Consider the following 15,805-nt stretch of genomic DNA (forward strand, 5'->3'; position numbering starts at 1 on the left):
TTATTGTGGGTGGGTTATGGCCAGTGCTGCAAAGGTGTTGGGTTACAGCCTGCGGAGCCTCCCTGGGCAGCGCCGCCTGCGGCGGAGGGTGTGTGGCGCAGGTGGGGGAGGGCCGCGCATGCGCGCCGCCGCCCCTTTAGGCCGTTGCCACGGTGCATACCGGACCGCTGGATTCAAGATGGCGGCGCGTGTCCTGACTCGCTGCCTCCGCCGGGCGCCGCAACCTTGGAGCGGGCCAAGGGCAGGCCCGAGTTTCGGGGCCCAGTTCGCCACCGCCAACCACTCGCAGCACGTTTGCAGCCGGCCGGCTCCTGGCGCGGCGCTCCGAGCTCAGGTAATGAGGAGGGCGGCGGGTAGAGCGGGAGCCCTGGGCCTGACCTCTCGCTCGGAGCCCGGGGCGGCGGCACTGCCTGCAGCGGGCGGAGAGCAGCCCCGAGTCCCCCCTGCGTGAGCAGGAGGAGGGGCAGCGGCAATCATGTTCAATTATTAGGGGGGGGAGGGAATGAATCATTTGGAATTGATTCCAGCTGGAAAGTTCAAAAGATTTTTAAAATCCCTTCACTTTCTCTTAACATCCAGCTCCAGCCTCTGGGGAAGCTGCAGCTTCCACTGATTGCTGTGCTTCTGGCAATTGTCAGGGTCAGATATATTATATATATATATTTTTATATAGTGTTAATAAGACGAAAAATTGACACTGAGCCGCATGAGATATTAGGGCAGACACCAAAAGCTTGGACAAAGAGGTAGGTTTTAAGGAGCGTCTTCAGAATCACAGAATCACAGAAATCCCACAGTGCAGATAGAGGCCATTTCGGCCCATCGAGCCTGCACCGACACATATCCCACCCAATCCCCGTAACCCCTACACCAACACCAACCCCACCCTACCCCTGTAACCCCACGTATTTAATCCCCCTAACACTAAGGGTCAATTTATCATAGCCAGTCAACCTAACCTGCACATCTTTGGACATCTTAAAGGAGTAACGTCCTTATCTGAGGAAGGATGTTCTTGCCATGGAGGGAGTGCAGCGAAGATTCACCAGGCTGATACCTGGGATGGCAGGAATGACGTATGAGGAGAGATTGGGTCAATTGGGCTTATACTCGCTGGAGTTTAGAAGAATGAGAGGGGATTTCATTGAAACTTATATAAAATTCTAATAGGACTAGACAGATTAGATGCTGGAAGGATGTTCCCGATGGCCGGGGAGTCCAGAACCAGGGGTCACAGTGTAAGGATAAGGGGTAAGCCATTTAGGACAGAGATGAGGAGGAATTTCTTCACCAGAGAGTGGTGAACCTGTGGAATTCTCTACCACAGAAGGCAGTTGAGGCCAATTCATTAAATATATTCAAGGAGTTAGATATATTTCTTTATCTGAATGCACGCAGCATTCGTAACAAAATAGACGAGTTGACGGTACAAATAACTACACATGGGTATGATCTGGTGGCCATTACAGAAACATGGCTGCAAGGTGACCATGACTGGGAACTAAACATCCAGGGGTATTTGACTATTAGGAAGGACAGACAGGAAGGAAAGGGAAGTGGGGTGGCTATGTTAATAAAGGATGGAATCACTGCAATAGTGAGAAATGAGATTGGGTCAAAGGATCAGGATAGTGAAACAGTTTGGGTGGAGATAAGGAATAATAAAGGGAAAAAGTCACTAGTGGGCGTAGTCTATAGGCCTCCTAACAGTTGCAACTCTATTGGTCGGAGTATAAATCAGGAAATAGTTGGGGCTTGTAATAAGGGAACAGCTATAATCATGGGAGATTTTAACTTTCATATCGACTGGACAAATCAAATTGGGCAGGGCAGCCTTGAGGAAGAGTTCATAGAGTGCATTAGGGACGGGTTCCTTGAGCAGTATGTTACTGAACCAACCAGGGGGCAGGCAATCTTAGATCTGGTCCTGTGTAATGAGACAGGATTAATAAAAAATGTCCTAGTAAAGGATCCCCTTGGAATGAGTGACCATAATATGGTTGAATTCCAAATTCAGTTGGAGGGTGAGCGAGTTGGATCTCAAACCAGCGTACTGAGCTTAAATAAAGGAGACTATGAAGGTATGAGAGCAGAGTTGACTAAAGTGGACTGGGAAAATAGATTAAGGTGTAAGACGGTACATGAGCAGTGGTGTACATTCAAGGAGATATTTTGCAACTTTCAAGAAAAATATATTCCATTGAGGAGAAAGGGGCGTAAAAGAAAAGACAGCCATCCGTGGCTAAGTAAAGTAATAAAGGATAGTATGCGACTGAAAACAAGGGCATATAAATTAGCCAAATCTAGTGGGAGGATAGAAGATTGGGAAGCATTTAAAAGCCAGCAAAGAATAACTAAAAGATTAATTAAGAAAGGGAAGATAGATTATGAAAGTAAACTAGCAAAAAATATAAAAAGATAGCAAGAGTTTCTACAGTTATATAAAAAGAAAAAGGGTGGCTAAAGTGAATGTTGGTCCCTTAGAGGACGAGACCGGGAAATTAGTGGTGGGGAACATGGAGATGGCAGAAATGCTGAACAAATATTTTGTATCAGTCTGTACAGTAGAGGACACTAAAAATATCCCAACACTGGATAAACAGGGGGCTATGGGGGGGGAGGAGCTAAACACGATTAAAATCACTAAGGAGATGGTACTCGGTAAGATAATGGGACTAAAGGCGGATAAATCCCCTGGACCTGATGGCTTACATCCTAGGGTCTTGAGAGAAGTAGCGGTAAGGATTGCGGTAATTTTCCAAAACTCCCTGGATTCAGGAAAGGTCCCAGCAGATTGGAAAACTGCTAATGTAACGTCCTTATTTAAAAAGGGTGGTAGACAAAAGGCTGGAAACTATAGACCAGTTAACCTAACATCTGTGGTTGGTAAAATGTTGGAGTCCATTATTAAGGAAGCAGTAACAGGACATTTGGATAAGCATAATTTAATCGGACAGAGTCAGCATGGTTTTACGAAGGGGGAGTCATGTTTGACAAATTTGCTCGAATTCTTTGAGGATGTAACAAACAGGGTGGATAAAAGGGAACCAGTGGATGTGGTGTATTTGGACTTCCAAAAGGCATTTGACAAGGTGCCACGCAAAAGATTACTGCACAAGATAAAAAAATCACGGGATTGGGGGTAATTTACTGGCATGGGTGGAAGATTGGCTATCTAACAGAAAACAGAGAGTTGGGATAAATGGTTCATTCTCGGGTTGGCAATCAGTAACTAGTGGTGTTCCACAGGGGTCAGTGCTGGGACCCCAACTCTTTACAATCTATATTAATGATTAGGAGGAAGGGACCAAGTGCAACATATCCAAGTTTGCCGACGATACAAAGATGGGAGGGAAAGCAGTGAGTGAGGAGGACATAAAAAAACTGCAAAAGGACATAGACAGGCTAAGTGAGTGGGCAGAGATTTGGCAGATGCAATATAATATTGGAAAGTGTGAGGTTATGCACTTTGGCAGAAAAAATCAAAGAGCAAGTTATTATCTAAATGGAGAGAAACTGCAAAGTGCTACAGTACAAAGGGATCTGGGGGTCCTGGTGCATGAAACACAAGGTTAGTATGCAGGTACAGCAGGTGATCAGGAAGGCCAATGGAATCTTGGCTTTTATTGCAAGGGGGATGGAGTATAAAAATGGAAGTCTTGCTTCAGTTATACAGGGTACTGGTGAGGCCACACCTGGAATATTGTGTGCAGTTTTGGTTTCCATATTTAAGAAAAGATATTCTTGCTCTCGAGGCAGTTCAGAGAAGGTTCACTCGGTTGATTCCGGAGATGAGGGGGTTGACTTATGAGGAGAGGTTGAGTAGGTTGGGCCTCTACTCATTGGAATTCAGAAGAATGAGAGGTGATCTTATCGAAACATATAAGATTGTGAGGGGGCTTGATCGGGTGGATGCGGTGAGGATGTTTCCACTGATGGGTGAGACTAGAACTAGGGGGCATAATCTTAGAATAAGGGGCTGCCGTTTCAAAACTGAGATGAGACACTTCTTCACTCGGAGGGTAGTAAATCTATGGAATTTGCTACCCCAGAGAGCTGCGACATTAAATAAATTTAAAATGGAGATAGACATTTTCCTAGCTGATAAGGGAATTAGGGGTTACGGGGAGAGGGCAGGGAAGTGGACGTGAGTCTAGATTCAGATCAGCCATAATCCTATTGAATGGCGGAGCAGGCCCGAGGGGCTGAATGGCCTCCTCCTGCTCCTATCTTCTATGTTTCTATCAGAGGCAGAAACTGTTAGGGAGTGAATTCCAGAGCTTAGGGCCTTGGCAGCTGAAGGTATTATATTATAGTGTGTGTATAAAAGTAGTATATTCTGCAAGCTAGTCAAGTAGAAAAGAAAGAGTTGCATTTATATAGCGCACATTATGACCTCTGGACGTCCCATAAGAATTCGGAGCAGGAGTAGGGCATTAGGCCCCTCGAGCCTGCTCCGCCATTTCAATAAGATCATGGCTGATCTTTGACCGCAACTTCACTTTCCCGCCCGATCCCCATATGTCCAAAAGTGCTTCACAGCCAATGCAGAGCTTTTTGAAGTGTAGTCACTGTTGTAATGTAGGGAAGTGCGGCAGCCAACATAAGGTCAGAAATGGGGATGTTCACTGATGACTGCACAGTGTTCAGCGCCATTCACGACTCCTCAGATAATGAAGCAGTTCATGCCCGCATGCAACAAGACCTGGACGATGTTCAGGCTTGGGCTGATAAGTGGCAGGTAACATTCGTGCCAGGCAATGACTATCTCCAACAAGCGAGAGTCTAACCACCGCCCCTTGACATTCAATGGCATTACCATCGCCGAATCCCCCACCATCAACATCCTTGGGGGGTCACCATTGACCAGAAACTTAACTGGACCAGCCACACAAATACTGTGGCAACAAGAGCAGGTCAGAGGCTGGGAATTCTGCGGCGAGTGTCTCACCTCCTGACTCCCCAAAGCCTTTCCACCATCTACAAGGCACAAGTAAGGAGTGTGATGGAATACTCTCCATTTGCCTGGATGAGTGCAGCTCCAACATCACTCAAGAAGCTCGACACCATCCAGGACAAAGCAGCCCGCTTGATTGGCACCGCATCCACCACCTTAAACATTCACTCCCTCCACCACCGGCGCACCGTGGCTGCAGTGTGTACCACCTACAAGATGCACTGCAGCAACTCGCCAAGGCTTCTTCGGCAGCACCTCCCAAACCCACGACCTCTTCCACCTAGAAGGACAAGGGCAGCAGGCGCATGGGAACACCACCACCTCCAAGTCACACACCATCCTGACTTAGAAATATATCGCCGATCCTTCATCATCACTGGGTCAAAATCCTGGAACTCCCTCCCTAACAGCACTGTGGGAGCACGGACTGCAGAGGTTCAAGAAGGCAGCTCACCACCTTCTCAAAGGCAACTAGGGATGGGCAATAAATGCTGGCCTTGCCCGCGACGCCCACATCCCATTAAAAAAAAAGGAGTGCTGCATTGTCGGAGTTGCTGTCTTTCAGATGAGCTTTTAAACCGAGGTGTCGTCTGCCCCCTCGAGTGGATGTAAAAGATCCCGTGGCACTGTTCAATTCAACACCAGCTGGCAAGTGCTATTAAATAGAACGCTCTTCGCTTTGCTGTGACCTCAGATTAAAGTGCCTGCCCCCCACTCCCTCCGCTGGCACTCATTGTCCAGGTCTCTCACGAACGAAGGCCGCTTGGATGAGGCACCAAAGGGCTATGATATAAACAATATGCTGGAAATACTCAGCTGATCTGACAGTATCCATGGCGAGAGAAGCAAGAGTTAACGTTTCAGGTCGATGACCTTTCGTAAGAACTAAGGGGGTGTTGCTGTCTGTGGAGCAACGCCCCAACACCCCTTTCAGTGCTTCCGCTCGTATCTTTTCCAGCTGAGTGTTAACGGGGTTGGCTGTGTGTGTATGTGGGGCTGCCAGTTTATGACCATAGTTATGTTTTTTGTACCCATGTGTTTTGTCTGTACAGTATATCAGAGCAATGATGTAATGTGCTTTTGAATTTAAGTACGAAGCCTTCAGAGCAGTAGGCTGTGCAGTTCGCTTATAAATAAACCTGTTTGTTTCTTCCCTTTTTGCAGAGATGCAGTCCATTTGTACAGTCGTGTCGCCAGTATGGGGATCTGCCTCCTCTCTCGCTGGACAGCATCCAGGATCGAGTGCTATACGTGTTAAAACTGTACGACAAAATTAATCCCGACAAGGTACAGAAACAACTTCACCCTCCTTTCGATGGACTTCTGTAAATAAGAAAGCTGCCACTCTTGGGAAATGTGACCCATTATAGTAAAATCAGGTCCCCTGTAAATCGTTGCCAGTTTCCCCAATAAGCCGTAAGAGATTGTAGACTCTCAGACAGAAGGACCTGGGGGTCCTTGTACATGGAACTCAAAAAGTTAGCACGCAGGTCCAGCAAGTAATTAGGAAGGCAAATGGAATGTTGGCCTTTACTGCAAGGGGGATGGAGTATAAAAGTAGGGAAGTCCTGCTACAACTGTACAGGGCGTTGGTGAGACCACACCTGGAGTACTGCGCACAGTTTTGGTCTCCTTATTTAAGGAAGGATATACTTGCATTGGAGGCAGTTCAGAGAAGGTTCACTCGGTTGATTCCTGGGTTGAAGGGGTTGTCTTGTGAAGAAAGATTGAGCAGGTTGGGCCTATACTCATTGGAGTTTAGAAGAATGAGAGGCGATCTTATTGAAACATACAAGATTCTGAGGGGGCTGGACAGGGTAGATGCTGAGAGGATGTTTCCCCTCGTGGGGGTATCAAGAACTAGGGGGCATAGTTTCAGAATAAGAGGTCGCCCATTTAAAACGGAGATGAGGAGGAATTTCTTCTCTCAGAGGGTCGTGAATCTTTGGAATTCTCTACCCCGGAGAGCTGTGGAGGCGGAGTCAGTGAATATATTCAAGGCGGAGATAGACAGATTTTGAGCTACAGGGGGTCAAGGGTTATGGGGAGCGGGCAGGAAAGTGAAGTTGAGGTCGATGATCAGCCATGATCTCATTGAATGGCGGAGCAGGCTCGAGGGGCCGAATGGCCGACTCCTGCTCCTATTTCTTACGTTCTCTAGTCTCGCCATTTCCGGTGGCCCGTATCACCACGTGGTCTGAACATATTTTTTTTCCCCTTAAAAATGTGACAGCACCAGTTTTGTTTTAAAGCAAGAAAGGTTAAGAGAAAGGTGCTTAAACTATAAACTTAAGAATGCCTGACGAGGAGGCGATGAGCCCCACACCGCAGAGCCGGGTCTGGAGCAGAAACCAGCAGCAGGAGTGTGGAAAAGCCAGGGTGCAGCTCTGAGGCAGCGAGCCACCGCACGGCCGCCTGTTACACAGCTTGTTGAACATTCTTTCGTGCTTTTAAGATGAAATGTGTTTTAAGGTTGGCTGTTGGTAGTTGTCGTTCTTTTTGTCTCAGGGTGGCGGGGGGGATAATATACAAACACTCTCTAGGGATATTTCCAGCATGCGGTATTTGTTTTAACTCTCTAGGGTACTCTGAGGCAAGGTCAACCAAGGTTCACTACTTTTCTAACCATTGGTTTTATTAACATAAAAAAACACTGCAGTTTTACAGTGAGAGGCATAAAACCGTCCCAGCATGCCATCTTGGGCAGTCAGTTTAACAGTTCTTTTCTTTTAACCAGACTCCACTCCTTTACCAAGGTTCCAGTCAGTCCTTTCGTTTCTTTAAAACTGGTATTGGAGAGTCCGCGAATCCTTCACTATAGAGGGGTATCTGGGCCAGCTGGTATTCCAGAGCGATGTCATTACATATACTCTAAGAAATACTCTCCTGTCTTTGAAACATAGAAACATAGAAGATAGGAGCAGGAGTAGGCCATTCGGCCCCTCGAGCCTGCTCCGCCATTTAATGAGATCATGGCTGATCATCCAAATTCAGTACCCTGTCCCTGCCTTCTCCCCATAGCCCTTTAGCCTCAAGAAATATATCTAACTCCTTCTTGAATATGTTTAATGAATTGGCCTCAACTGCCTTGTGTAGCAGAGAATTCCACAGGTTCACCACTCTCTGGGTGAAGAAATTCCTCCTCATCTCTGTCCTAAATGGCTTACCCCTTATCCTTAGACTGTGACTCCTGGTTCTGGACTCCCCTGCCATCGGGAACATCCTTCCTGCATCTAGTCTGTCTAGTTCTGTTAGAATTTTATAAGTTTCAATGAGATCCCCTCTCATTCTTCTAAACTCTAGCGAATATAAGCCCAATCGACCCAATCTCTCCTCATATGTCATTCCTGCCATCCCAGGTATCAGTCTGGTGAATCTTCGCTGCACTCTCTCCATGGCAAGAACATCCTTCCTCAGATAAGACCAAAACTGCACACAATACTCAAGGTGTGGTCTCACCAAGGCCCTGTACAACTGCAGCAAGACATCCTTGCTCCTGTACTCGAATCCTCTCGCTACGAAGACCAACATACCATTTGCCTTCTTAACCGCCTGCTGCACCTGCATGCTTACCTTCAGCGACTGGTGCACAAGGACACCCAGGTCTCGTTGCACTTCCCCTTTTCCCAATCTATTGCCATTCAGATAATAATCTGTCTTCCTGTTTTTGCCACTGAAGTGGATAACCTTGCATGGCAAATGCAGTATAATGTGGATAAATGCATCTGCCCAATCACCCAACCTGTCCAAATCGTACTGGAGTTTCTCTGCATCCTCCTCTCAGCACACCCGCCCACCCAGCTTTGTGTCAAAGTGTTAAATCTATGAAAAAATTGCAGATGTCAGATATTTCTGTTGTGTGAACTAGGTACCAACAAAGAGACTCCATTTCTAAATATAACGTCGTATGTTCAGTGATTACACAGGATATACGGCACAGAAACAGGCCATTCGGCCCAACCAGTCCATGCCGGCGTTTATGCTCCACTCGAGCCTCCTCCCGTCTTTCCTCATCTAACTCAGCATAACCCTCTATTCCCTTCTCCCTCATATGCTTATCTAGCCTCCCCTTAAATGCATCGATACTATTCGCTTCAACCACCCCCTGTGGTAGCGAGTTCCACATTCTCACCACTCTCTGGGTAAAGAAGTTTCTTCTGAATTCCCTGTTGGATTTCTTGGTGACTATCTTATATTGATGGTCTCTAGTTTTGCTCTTCCCCACAAGTGGAAACATTCTCTCTATCAACATTTTTCATGATTTTAAAGACCTCTATTAGGTCACCCCTCCGCCTTCTCTTTTCAAGAGAAAAGAGACCCAGCCTGTTCATCGTTTCCTGATATGTTTACCCTCACATTTCTGGTATCATCCTTGTAAATCTTCTCTGCACTCTCTCCAGTGCCTCTCTGTCCTTTTTATAATATATAATCTCAATGTAGCGAGAAGTATATTGTGGATCAACAAGTATACGGTTCAAGAAATGGGGAAATCCAGCCCATCGATGTTGCTTTTTGTTTCCAACTATTTACTTGGAATCTGGATTATACTCTTCCCATTCCTCCTTTTTCCTGTCTGATTTCCTACTCCCCAGTTGAGGCACATTGACTTTGATGTCCCCACATTTGCACATTGAGGTGTTGCCGAAGAAGCCTTGGCGAGTTGCTGCAGTGCATCCTGTCGACAGTGCAGACTGTAGCCACGGTGCGCCGGTGGTGGAGGGAGTGGGTGTTTAAGCTGGTGGCTGGGGTCCCGATCAAGCGGAATGCTTTGTCCTGGAAGATATCGAGCTTCTTGAGTGTTGTTGCAGCTGCACCCATCCAGGCAAGTGGTGCTAGTTCTCACTGCAGTAATGAGTTAATATTTTACGGTAAGATCAACATAGCACTTAGCCGGGTCAGAATGGAAGGAAAGATGCCGATTTTGTCGTGCCTGATTGTTTTCCTTTATTCTGTTAATTCTAACCTCAAGGCTGCAGCACTCCGTTAAAAGATTCTGAAAATATCCTTGGAATTGTTTAAAATATTTTATTGCTGATTAATTGGTGCATTCTTTTACTTCTGTGTAATGTCCTGTAAATAAATTCGACAACTACCTTTAGCCTGAACGGCAGTCCACATGGGCCTCGAGTGCTTTGTGTGGTAATTGCTCGTCCAGCGCTGTGCGGTGCTTATCCCTTCTGTCCGGCGCAGAGAGTTGTACGTTTCAGGTCCCGGGAGATGCTTGTGGAAGTTGCCTTTATACCATAGAGTAAAATGTTTTTGGGGGGAGCCAGAATTGTACCAGCCACCAACCCCCCCTCCCAGCCAAACAGCAACCGGACAGTTGCCCTGGGTTACGGGAGAGAGAGAGGGGTTGGGTCACAATCTGGAACGGGGAGGGAGATCTGGAGCAGGAGACACAGCGATACTGGCATGGTCCGTGTTTACGGTCAGATGCTCGATGCCGAAAAGGAGCAGGTTGCGAAAGTTCTGCGCTGACTGATCTGGCCGCCCCAGCGCAGTTTCCTTCTCCCGATTCTGGCAGGAAACTCGAGTTTCAATGACCCGCGGCCGTTCTTCCTCCGTTCCATTTCTCCTTGGGAGAGTTTCTGCGGTGATTTCCGTGGCTGTGGAGCGATGGGTACCCCAGCTTTACAGACCGCTCAAGTGTTTCAGAAGGTTGGCACGGCTGGTGTGTGTGTTTGCACATCCTGGGCAGCGAGTGCCGGAGGAAGTGAGAGTCCTAACAACCCCACCCACAAGATGTCGATGGGGGAAAATCAGAGGGAATGTAACAACCGGTCACTCTCGCAGCCTTCCTGCTGCCCTGGAGAAAAGCTCCTCGGAGCTCAGTACCAGGCAGCAAATCCTAGTCTTGGACGGGCGATACTGGGAGAAGCCCAAGGTTATCTGTTCAGTGTTTCTCGGAGGGCCGGTCCTGTTGCTGGTTGGGTTGGAGGGCTCGAATGATTCCCTGGGACCCTCTGTATTTACAATGCTTTCTTTCTTTTCAAAGCTTGTAGTAAGCGCTCATTTCATGAAGGATTTGGGGTTGGACAGTTTGGATCAAGTAGAGATCATTATGGCCATGGAAGATGAGTTTGGTAAGTCCCTGCGAGTGGTGCGGAGTGTGTCTTGTTGCTTCAGTCCTGCCGGTGTTACTGTTCTCTCACTCCGCTGCCTTGCTCCCTCTGAATTCTGTCCCCTTTGCCTGAAGACACTGATCTGTACCGTGGAGCAGGGTTCCGCGCTCACTGACAGCCTCTCAGTACCATGCTCGAGTGTGAGCCCGGACACACTTGGCCTATTCAACCCTAGGGGCATCACTGGCGCACTCCAGTCCTACACACACACTCACAGTTGGTAGCACACTTGCCTCTGAGTCAGCAGGTTGTGGGTTCAAGTCCCACTCCAGAGACTTGAGCACATAAAGCTAGGCTGACACTCCAGTGCAGTGCTGAGGGAGTGCTGCACTGTCGGAGGTGCCGACTTTCGGATGAGATGTTAAAACCGAGGCCCCGTCTGCTCTCTCAGGTGGACGTAAAAGATCCCACGGCACTATTTCGAAGAAGAGCAGGGGAGTTATCCCTGGTGTTCTTGCCAATATTTATCCCTCAACCAACATAACAGAAACAGATTATTTGGTCGTTATCACGTTGTTGTTTGTGGGACCTTGCTGTGTGCAAATCGGCTGCCGCGTTTCCCACATTACAACAGTGACTCCACTTCAAATGTACTCCATATACTATAAAGCGCTTTGAGACGGCCAGTGGTCGTGAAAGGCGCTATAGAAATGCAAGTCTGTCTTTCTTTCTCCCAATGATTGCACAGTGTTCAGTTCCATTTGCAACTCCTCAGATAATGAAGCAGTCCATGCCCGCATGTAGCAAGACCTGGACAACATCCAGGCTTGGGCTGATAAGTGTCAAGTAACATTCGTGCCACACAAATGCCAGCCAATGACCATATCCGTCGAGAGAGAGTCTAACCACCCCCCCCCCCCCCCCACCCTTGACATTCAATGGCATTAGCATCGTCGAGTCCCCCACCAACACCCTGGAGGTCACTATTGACCAGAAACTTAACTGGACCGGCCACACATACTGTGGCAACAAGAGCAGGTCGGAGGCTGGGTATTCTGTGGCGAGTGTCTCACCTCCTGACTCCCCAAAGCCTTTCCACCATCTACAAGGCACAAGTCAGGAGTGTGATGGAATACTCTCCACTTGCCTGGATGAGTGCAGCTCCAACAACACTAAAGAAGCTCGACACCATCCAGGACAAAGCAGCCCGCTTGATTGGCACCCCATCCACCACCTTAAACATTCACTCCCTCCACCACCGGCGCACCGTGGCTGCAGTGTGTACCATCTACAAGATGCACTGCAGCAACTCGCCAAGGCTTCTTCGGCAGCACCTCCCAAACCTGCGACCTCTTCCACCTAGAAGGACAAGGGCAGCAGTTACATGCCAGGAGCCTCGCTGTAGGACAGCTGATGGATGTCTGCTAGAGAGTGACCCTGAACAGGGTTGGTTCAAGCTGGTGCTGAATGATCTCCGAGGGTGGGTGGTTGAAGGGCTTTGTACCTGCAAAATTACCAAACAAAACCCATGGGGTATAATGTGAAAGGATTGCTGTGTGCCCAGTGTTTTGTGTGTGTGTGTGTGTGGTGGGTGTTAATCTGTATATTTGCCAGGCTGATGGTCTCCAGGAGTCACTGAGCTTCTCTCCTGTCTGTTGCAGGGTTTGAGATTCCGGACGTAGATGCAGAAAAGTTAATGACACCCGAGGAAATTGTAACTTATATCGCTGACAAGAAGGACGTGTATGAATAAATGTTGTTCTCCCTGGAGAGAGAAAAGGGTAAGAGCTTGTCAGACAGCTACTTGAAGGGGAGGGGTCGTGCACACTTTCTCACATTAACCTGCCCCGGTCACAGTCCCATGATCTCGGTCGGGCGAGGACAGATTGACTGGGATCGTTCACTCCCAGATTCCCCCCCTGAAGTCAAAAATAGTGCGCTGCCGCGTCCTGTCGGGCCTCACGTCTGATGAATATTTGAGTTGACGCTGGGGAGGGGCGGGGGCAATGACCCCGCTAATTTTTTTTGGAGGAGCCGCCCCTTTAAATCATGAGAGTTAGATGAGGAAAGACGAGAGGAGGCTCGAGTGGAGCATAACCGCCGGCATGGACTGGTTGGGCCGAATGGCCTGTTTCTGTGCCGTATATTCTATGTAATCCTATGTAATTTGATAGAGGTGTTCAAAATCATGAAGGGGTTTTGACAGAGTAAATAAGGAGAAACTGTTTCCAGTGGCAGGAAGGTCAGTAACCAGAGGACACAGATTGAAGGTAATTGGCAAAGAAACCAATGGGGAGATGAGAATGTTTTTACGCAGTGAGTTATGATCTGGATTATGATTTTTCCATTTAAAAGCCTCCGTGACCTGCACGGGGCCTCCAGACCGCTGTGCAGCTTAACAGGATGCCCACGGAACTGCCCTGATTTGAGTCGACCTTCTGGTTGGGGGGTGGGGGAGGGGGGGTTGGTGACTGAGAGCTACCAATCACGTGAGGAAAGCTTGTTGCATGAATCATTCAGCACATTGCCACAGCAAGTGGGGCCGTGGCTGTGGTGTGGACAGGTGCTGGAAAGGCAGTAGCAGACCATCTGCACACTCCACTCAGTCGGGCACTGATGATGAAATAAAAGGTTTCCCTTGCCTCCCACAGCAGGAGAAGGGCCTCTTTGACTGTCCCCCCCACCCCCGCAAACCTCCGCAGTCTACAGGCCAACTGCAGCGCCCTGACCCTTGCCCCTCGACTGAGATTGGCTAAATCGGCATAGACTGGCGATCAAGCCCGGGACTGAAGGAAGGCTACTTCCTTTACTCATTCTCGGGGTGTGGGCGTCGCTGGCAAGGCCGGCATTTATTGCCCTCGAGAGGGTGGTGGTGAGCCGCCGCCTTAAACCGCTGCAGCCCGTGCTTTACCCTAAACACTCCCAGTACTGACATCACAGCTCATCAGTGACTCCTTTTGATTTCCAAAAACGCTTTGGAATAATTAGGAAAATGCATATTAAAATTCTGAAACCGTTTTTTGTCTTTGTAGGTGCTTGCTGCTGGAAGCGTGTGAAAGAGCTGGTGTGTGTGGATTGCGAGCACTGGTGGAAGCGCACGCTGCTGCTCCGCGGGCTTTGTTGTCTGATTATATTTGTTCCACCAGTGATGTTTCAAGTTCTTGAACACTTATTTGACTTCAGGAATGAATAAATTACTATTGGAGACTTGAGCCTGGGCATGTGTCTGCTGTTTATTCACCAACCGACTCGGATACTCTTCCTGCCCGTGAATTCTAGACTTCAGAGCAACAGTGTGCATTCAGCCCCTCGAGCCTGTTACATTAGGAACAGGAGGAGGCCATTCAGCCCCTCGAGCCTGTTACATTAGGAACAGGAGGAGGCCAATCAGCCCCTCGAGCCTGTTACACAGGAACAGGAGGAGGCCATTCAGCCCCTCGAGCCTGTTACATTAGGAACAGGAGGAGGCCATTCAGCCCCTCGAGCCTGTTACATTAGGAACAGGAGGAGGCCAATCAGCCCCTCGAGCCTGTTACATTAGGAACAGGAGGAGGCCAATCAGCCCCTCGAGCCTGTTGCACAGGAACAGGAGGAGGCCATTCAGCCCCCTCGAGCCTGTTACATTAGGAACAGGAGGAGGCCATTCAGCCCCCTCGAGCCTGTTACATTAGGAACAGGAGGAGGCCATTCAGCCCCCTCGAGCCTGTTACATTAGGAACAGGAGGAAGCCATTCAGCCCCTCGAGCCTGTTGCACAGGAACAGGAGGAGGCCATTCAGCCCCTCGAGCCTGTTCCGCCATTCAGTCAGATCGTGGCTGATCTGTGACGTAACTCCATCCACCTGCCTTGGCTCCATATCCCTTAATACCCTTGTCTAGCAACAATCTATAGATCGCAGATTTAAAATTATTAATTGAGCTAGCATCTGCTGCTTATTGTGGTAGAGTGTTCCACAGTTCTACCACCTTTTGCATGGAGAAGTGTTTCCTAACTTCTCTCCTGAATGGCCTGGCTCCGATTTTAAGCTGATGCCCCCTTGTCCTAGACTCCCCCACCAGCGGGGAAAGTTTCTCTCTACCAATCAATTCCTTCCAAAATCCTAAAAGCCTCAATCAAATCACCCCTTAACCTCTATTTCAGGGAATGCAAGCCTATTGTATTTCCTTATTAGGCAAGGGTATTAATGGTTATGGAACCAAGGCGGGTAGCTGGAGTTAAGATGCAGATCAGCCATGATCTAATTGAATGGCGGAACAGGCTCGAGGGGCTGAATGGCCTCCTCCTGTGTTCCTATTCGCCACCTCACCCTGGCCTCTGTGTAACCAGCTGGTAGGGAGGAGTTGAAGTTAGACCACAGGTGACACTCTAGCCTTTTAATTTCCCTTTCTCCTCTGTTCGACACCTTGCCTTTTCTGGGCACAAATTATTTGCTTTTGAATTTGATGAAATTCCCCCTCCATATCAATCCACTGCAGTACCGATAAATTCCTGCCAGTGTAGTACTAATGGCTCAGTGTCTCCATCCGCAGGGGGTGCCTGGTACTGCAGGTATTTGCACCATGCCGGTGTTTATGCTCCACACGCGCCTCCCTCCACCCTTCTGCATCTCACCCTATCACCATATCCTTTGATTCCTCTCTCCCTCATGTGTTTATCTAGCTTCCCCTTAAATACATCTCTGCTATTCACCTCAACCACTCCCTGTGGCAGCGAGTTCCACATTCTTGCCACTCTCTGGGTAAAGAAGTTTCTGCTGAATGCCCTATTGGATTTATTAGTGACTTAA

At 48.4% G+C, this 15,805-nt stretch overlaps 1 protein-coding gene across 1 annotated transcript; it reads left to right on the forward strand.

Annotated features, from left to right (window-relative positions):
* The first annotated feature begins 136 nt into the window (after positions 1 to 136).
* LOC147110281 (acyl carrier protein, mitochondrial-like) lies at positions 137 to 14,231 on the forward strand. The gene is made up of 5 exons (XM_086000091.1): positions 137 to 334; positions 6,122 to 6,244; positions 10,953 to 11,040; positions 12,681 to 12,800; positions 14,052 to 14,231. Exons 1-4 carry the CDS (start codon positions 179 to 181, stop codon positions 12,770 to 12,772), a joined length of 459 nt encoding a protein of 152 aa, XP_085856217.1. The 5' UTR covers positions 137 to 178; the 3' UTR covers positions 12,773 to 12,800; positions 14,052 to 14,231.
* The last annotated feature ends 1,574 nt before the right edge of the window (positions 14,232 to 15,805 follow it).

This window comes from Somniosus microcephalus, chromosome 11, assembly GCF_052327205.1.
Source record: "Somniosus microcephalus isolate GS21.2 chromosome 11, FLI_Smic_1.0, whole genome shotgun sequence".
Classification (NCBI taxonomy): Eukaryota; Metazoa; Chordata; class Chondrichthyes; order Squaliformes; family Somniosidae; genus Somniosus; species Somniosus microcephalus.

Excerpts from the sequence above, each read along its gene's own strand:
- LOC147110281 (XM_086000091.1), top strand. The coding sequence starts at position 179 with ATGGCGGCGCGTGTCCTGACTCGCTGCCTCCGCCGGGCGCCGCAACCT. Across the intron at positions 6,245-10,952 it reads ACAAAATTAATCCCGACAAG|CTTGTAGTAAGCGCTCATTT; the intron begins GTACAGAAACAA and ends TTCTTTTCAAAG. Across the intron at positions 11,041-12,680 it reads GGCCATGGAAGATGAGTTTG|GGTTTGAGATTCCGGACGTA; the intron begins GTAAGTCCCTGC and ends TGTCTGTTGCAG.